This window comes from Xiphophorus couchianus, chromosome 14, assembly GCF_001444195.1.
Source record: "Xiphophorus couchianus chromosome 14, X_couchianus-1.0, whole genome shotgun sequence".
Classification (NCBI taxonomy): domain Eukaryota; kingdom Metazoa; phylum Chordata; class Actinopteri; order Cyprinodontiformes; family Poeciliidae; genus Xiphophorus; species Xiphophorus couchianus.
In genome coordinates this window covers 8,907,225-8,913,224 of record NC_040241.1, presented here as the reverse complement: position 1 = coordinate 8,913,224, position 6,000 = coordinate 8,907,225, and the positions used below count along the sequence as shown (strand labels likewise).

Below are 6,000 nucleotides of genomic sequence, written 5' to 3'. Positions count from 1 at the left end.
TGTGTAACCTTAGAGCTTTTGCCATAGGCTGCGTCTTCACGTCTTCCCCCTGCGTTGTTCGTACGTAGGCTTCAGTTGGGGCAAAGATGTTCTGGCTTGATTGAAGAATCCATGCCTTTAATATCAAAAGATTATGAATCTTATTGCAATAGCAGCCATGTTCACATGTCAGTCTCCAATGCTGAAGCCTTCACTTCCACAGGGCTTGTTTGAAAGACGAGATGGCCAGTGGCATTTGGGGCCAAAGCAGATCTGGACAGCACTAAACCAAGACGTTGGTGCTTCTGTACAGATGTAGGGTATAACAGCAAGGGCGCCTGGCTGAGAAATGGAGAAAAGTATTCCAGGGGGAGGCAAGAGTGGTCAAAGGTTAAGGAGGCACAGATTTTACGCTGTCTCTGGGCTCTGTCTCTGTGTGAGTCATAACAATAATGGGTGGCCAAAACTCAGCATCCAGACATCTATGTAATGTCTGAGTGACTCTGCCATTTCTCTGCTCTCTCTCTCTCTCTCTTTGCTGCTTTAGGTTCTGGACCTTATAAAGAAGAAAGGTTAAAAAGGTGAACTCAATGTGGGTCTTCGAAAGCCTGACAGTTGATCCACAAGTGTCATTGTGTGTCCGAAAGACTTTAAGTAACATATATGCTAATTAGAAGGCATGGAAACCAGAGCTGAAGAAAGGGAAAATAAAGGAAAGTAATCGGATACAGAACTAGTCTGGTGCACACAAAGTACACTCTGTGCCTTACAACGGAGCAGATTATCAGTACCTTGTCATTTGTTCCAGGACTTACATCAACTGGTTTAATTTAAACAACCACTTTCACCTGAAACCAGCTGCAATCAGTTGCTGTCACCATAGAGTCTAGCTCCAGTTTAGTCCTTGCTATTTGGTTTTCCATCACTTTTACTGTTTCACACATCAAAGGAGGAGAATGTGGTTGAAGTCCAGACGTGGTTAACCCTTTGTCTTTCATCAGTCATAATAAAAAGGGTTTTCAGAGAGAAAACCCAATTTAGTTTGCTTTCCTAAATACAAATTTGACTCCCAAAAGGTTTCATTAATCGAGCATCATAGTCTTTATTTCTATCAGGATGAGTCGAAGTGTGCAGTCTGCTGGGCTCCGATGAGATTTTCACATTTTGCTTGAGAATTAAAGCCCTAGCTTCGTAGTTCCTTCACTTCGCTTCACGTTAGATTTGGACTCTGTTCCTGAGTCTGGGCTCTGATCAACAGAGGGCGCTGGTTGGCTGAGGCGGACCTGAGAATGCCGAGGCAGGGTTGTGCGCATGTGATGTTGGAGGATGTGTGACTTTTGTGGAGGCCGATTCTGATAACTTCGACGATGTCGCAAGGACTGGGAATGTAGAAGGATGCGCGTGTATGAGATCTCTGGCATGATGTACTTGAGGCAGTGCTCCTGTGCCTCATGGCTTATATTTACCGGGAGGTCATAGCCGACGATGTCGACTTTGTCGCTTGGCTGCCATGGACGGAGATCCTTGTTCTTGATCTCTGCAGCTGGGCGTGGAAGTGGCATTTTCCCACCAAAGCAACTTCTCATTAGCTTCTCTTGTACCTGTCGAAGAAGTTGGACCTCCTTCGCCACACAGTCTAGACCCAAATCTGACAGTTTGAGCCAGAATGAAGCATTAAAATACTCATAAAGATATGTATCTATGGAATTCCAGGCACGGATCTTTTCAGGAAGACCTGGAGACAATCGCTTCTTGGAACTTTCAGTCCGCATATTTAGCTTGACATACAGGATGTCCTCCAAATCCCAAGAGAGAAGATGGCGAAGAAGAATAAGTGACTCATCAAAGTATTCGGAAATCATCACTAGGGAGAACACTTTTTCAACCTCCGCAACAAAGTTTTGTGCATAAGCCAAGTCTTTTGATGGATGATCTTTGTCTCCACCCAAGTCGAAGGTCAAGGTGTTGCGTGCATACATGGACTCTACCTCTTGTGGCCTGTAGTAACGGAAGGGCTCCGCCAAGAACGCTTCCAAAGAGCCATTCGGGACTCTCCTGAAACTCATGCAGTGTCGGCTGTAGTATGTAAACAAGGATTCAAACATGGAGGCTGGTTCTCTCAGGATTGTAATGTATAGTGTATCATTTGGCATCAGGCGCTGCAATGCCGTCTTATTGAAGCGCATGTGGTTGGTGATCAGGTTTGGTCGCAGCGTGTGCAGATGGACGAAGTGAGAGGAGAAGGAACGTGGGTAGCAGAACTGATGACCACATGCTTGTACTGGCAACGCCACCATCAGGTTGTTGCGCTCTGCAAAACGGAACAGGATGTTCTGCATGGTGGTGCTGGCCGTTTTGTGAGTCTTCAGGAAGACAATGTTGGTGTGTTTCGGCTTTGATCCTGGGTACTGGTGAGAGCAGCCAAAGCGGAAGGCCTCCATGTTCCTAAAGGAAAAGGAAATGCAATTAATCTCAAAACTAGCAATTCCAACCAAAAATAATTCACTTTGGAGATATAATTCCTCTACTGGAGAGTATAAGAGGCAAAAGCAACGGTGTGAAAGAGGAAAAGGTGCAAAAACACAAAAAATAAATAACCCTAAACAATAAATTCAGAAATAAGCCATTGTTGCTAGCTTTCTGCAGTGCTGTTTAAAATTTTATGAAATCTTAAATTCTACAGTTCAGCATAAAAATTCACCTTTTCACCACAAACACTTGCAGGACAATAACAAAAATCAGTACAGTCCATACTCTGTAGTTTCTTTAAACCACAAAAATATATGATCACAGATTTTTAGATGAAATATGTTCAAAGTCATCGTTTGATGGTTGTTGAAGTAAAACCTATAACTTACACTTTAGCGACTGGCATAAAACATTTTTAACATACCCTTTAACACAGATAGCAAGGGTACATTGTTTCTTTTTTTATTTTGATTTTTTCACATATTGTTGGTTTTTACTTCAGTCCTCACCAGGTGAAGTGGCCCCCATGGTGCAGCAGAAGACTGACAGTACAGATGACAATGAGGGCCAGAAATATCTTCTTCTGCCACTTCATTTGGCCTGTGGAAGAAAGGGAGGGCCAGTCAGAAGATTGACAACAAAAGCAAAGGAAGTGCAGGAGTGAGGTGAAAATTATAGCAAGTAGAGGTGATAAAGAAGCAAACAACATGCCAAGAATGAGTTTAAAAAGGTTGAGGCTAAGAATGGAAAGAGGACCGAGAAGAAAAGACGAAATTGGAAGAGAGAAACCAAATAGGAGGAAGACATGAACAGTCAGATATGCATTAGTTTAGCAGGAGTCATTAGTAGAAAAGTAATGTGATCCGGCTTTGGTTACTCAGCATTAATATGTTGAATTATGCCATAATTACATCCAAAAGCAATAATTGTCCCATTTACTGTTACAACCTCTTGCCTCTTATCGGTCTGATACTAGAAAGGCCACACACCAGGTCCAAAGTCAAAGAATCAAGAGAACATGGATGGAGAAACTTTATGCCACTTGATTTATGCAGCTGTAATACTAAGACACCAATGGAACCTTGGAAGATCTCCAAACCTTTCCTTACAGCCTTTCACCTGCATAACAATGAGAAATGTTCTCTTCTTGATTACACTGTCCTGCCACCATCATCGTCAGCTGATAACAGTAGCTCACCTTACATCTTGTGTATGGCACTGGGGTTCATACACTGTAAAAAAACAACCTATAGAATTTACCCCCCAAAAACACTCAGGTAAGAATTTACAAACAATCTGGTTGGGTAAAATTAGCCAAATATTTTTACTAAAGATTATCTCAAGTCAACAGATTTGAAATAGCAAAATCTACCGAAGATTCCAGAGTACATTTTTATACTAATTACCTTTCAAATTTGTGTAATAATTATGCTTATTCGGTTTCATTGTTGATGTACCTAATAAGTATACCTAATAATTAATAAAGTTAGCCCCCAGAAATGGATTTTCAGACAATCAAAATCAGACCAACCTTTATTTAATGAACCACACGCTCAACAATATGTGGTCAATTTCAAGCAGCTTGAACTACGCCACATGTTAATAAACAAAATAATTGTAAAGATAAATGTCTCTTCAACAGTTTTTTTCACACTGCTACCCAACAGAGCTGCACAATCATTGGCAATCAAAAATCTAATTACCATTTGTCAAGTGCAACATGCTTTGGTTCGGCTTCCACACAGGACTCTGCTTCCCTCGATCACAATCCAATTCAAGAATACTTTATTTATCCCAAAGGGAAATTTAAATTTTGTTGCAACTCATTCAAATAAATCATTATCGTAGATGGTGATGGCTGTTGTTGAAAGGGCTCTGGTAGCGGACTGTATTACAGCGAATTTCAAGAAGCCTCCGACTGAAGACACTTGTTTTTCTAAAACAGTCTGGTGAACTGGACGTTCAGGGTTGCTCATAATATTCTTGAATTTTTGTAAACTTCTTCTTTGCATCATCATCTCCAGTGGCTCCACAGTAGTCCCCAGAACAGAGCCAGCCTTCTTTAACAGGTAGTTGAGCCTTTTTAGGTCCCTGGTTGTGATGCTGCAGCCCCATCAGATGATGCTCACAACAACAGACTGAAGGATCTTGGCTTCCTCAAGAAACCCAGTCTGCTCTGTTCTTTCTATGAGTCGGCTTCCCTGCTGAACACAAATCTTACAGCTACTCTACTTTTGCACCGACCCGGAAGGTAAAAGTCTAACAGATTGTGCTGAGGATGTGTGGGGTCAGCAGAGGAGCTTCCTGACCCCAGACCTATACAAGTCCTGAGTGGAGGGAAGGTCAGCGCTGATGGTCCCCTCTGCAGACCTGATTGTTCCTTGCAGTCCGGTAAAACCACAAAGTGATGGGAAAACATAAGAGACAGAATGGTGGCTGAGTAGAAGATGATGTCGCAGTAAGTGGAGTCTCTGCTGGGCCTTTTCCCAAACAGTGTAAAGTGTGAGGATAGTTCCCAAGAACCAGAAGTGATACCCAGTAGACAGTGTTGTTGAGGATGGTGAGCATTTTTCCTGAAGTCCACCATCATCGGGTGAAGTCTAAATATTAACAATATACAACACTTACCTCATTAGAGATAGAAATGTAAAATTTTTTCCACTTAAATTTAATGACAAGCAGTAGAAATGGGTCAAAACTAACATCAACATAGACGATAAAATAGAAGAAGATCAATTTTATATTGCGATAAATGATGATGTTGTTTTGAGACCATTTTCAAGCAATATAATGGTAATGGCATAATGCAAGAACACATTCTCAAAGATCACTAAACTTTAAATGCTAATAAACATTTAACACTGGAGTCGGGAAATATTTTAAATATCCCAAATAAACAACAGAAACAACAAATATAAACAAACAAAATGAGTTATGAAGTCCCTGTAAACAAAACAAAAAAGGGATTAGTTGTGACCAACACACCAGACTGAAGACTTTTGCCATGCAGTTTTTGGTAGAAAGAGAAAAATGATAAGTCCAGCAGATGGAAATTATTGAGCCTGTTTTAATTTATAATGCTATTAATTGATTAATTGCTTATTGTGACAGGCCTATTAATTTTAAAGAGTCAAAACTGACTTTGAATTCAGTGTGTGTCACTTATTCTCAGGTGTTCAGTTTATCCACTCCTTTAACATACGGTGCTTTATGTAGCGTTTAGAGGCTTTTCTTCCAGCTAATCTAAGGGATTATGAGAAAACAATGGGCTAAATCTACATGATAACCTTTGTTGTTAAGTTTTAACTGCAAATGTGGCTCAAAGTAAGCTATTAATTATAAAATAATGAGAAAACCATCATTTAAATAGTGAATGACCAAGAAGATGGTATTTCGTTATTGAATGTGACAAGAAATGTTTCTTTTTGAAGAATCTGCGGTGGGACGACTCTAAGAAAGTAGGAGCAGTATTTCAAGGGAGTAAAAAAAATCCCAAAATGTTTCTCCGATTAGTAAATATAAATAATTTTAGTAATCAATTGTAAAAGGAAA

General features: G+C 40.5%; 1 protein-coding gene across 4 annotated transcripts in view; it reads right to left on the bottom strand.

Moving 5' to 3' along the window:
• Positions 1–1,056: 1,056 nt before the first annotated feature.
• gal3st3 (galactose-3-O-sulfotransferase 3) overlaps positions 1,057–6,000 on the bottom strand; it is a 44,388-nt gene continuing 39,444 nt past the window's right edge. For all 4 annotated transcript variants that reach the window (XM_028038667.1, XM_028038665.1, XM_028038666.1 and 1 more), the window contains 2 exons: positions 2,958–3,048; positions 1,057–2,424 (listed from right to left, as the gene is read on the bottom strand). In XM_028038667.1, coding sequence (XP_027894468.1) covers positions 1,155–2,424; positions 2,958–3,048 — 1,361 coding nt within the window. In that variant the 3' untranslated portion in view covers positions 1,057–1,154. The remainder of the gene's footprint in view (positions 2,425–2,957; positions 3,049–6,000) is intronic.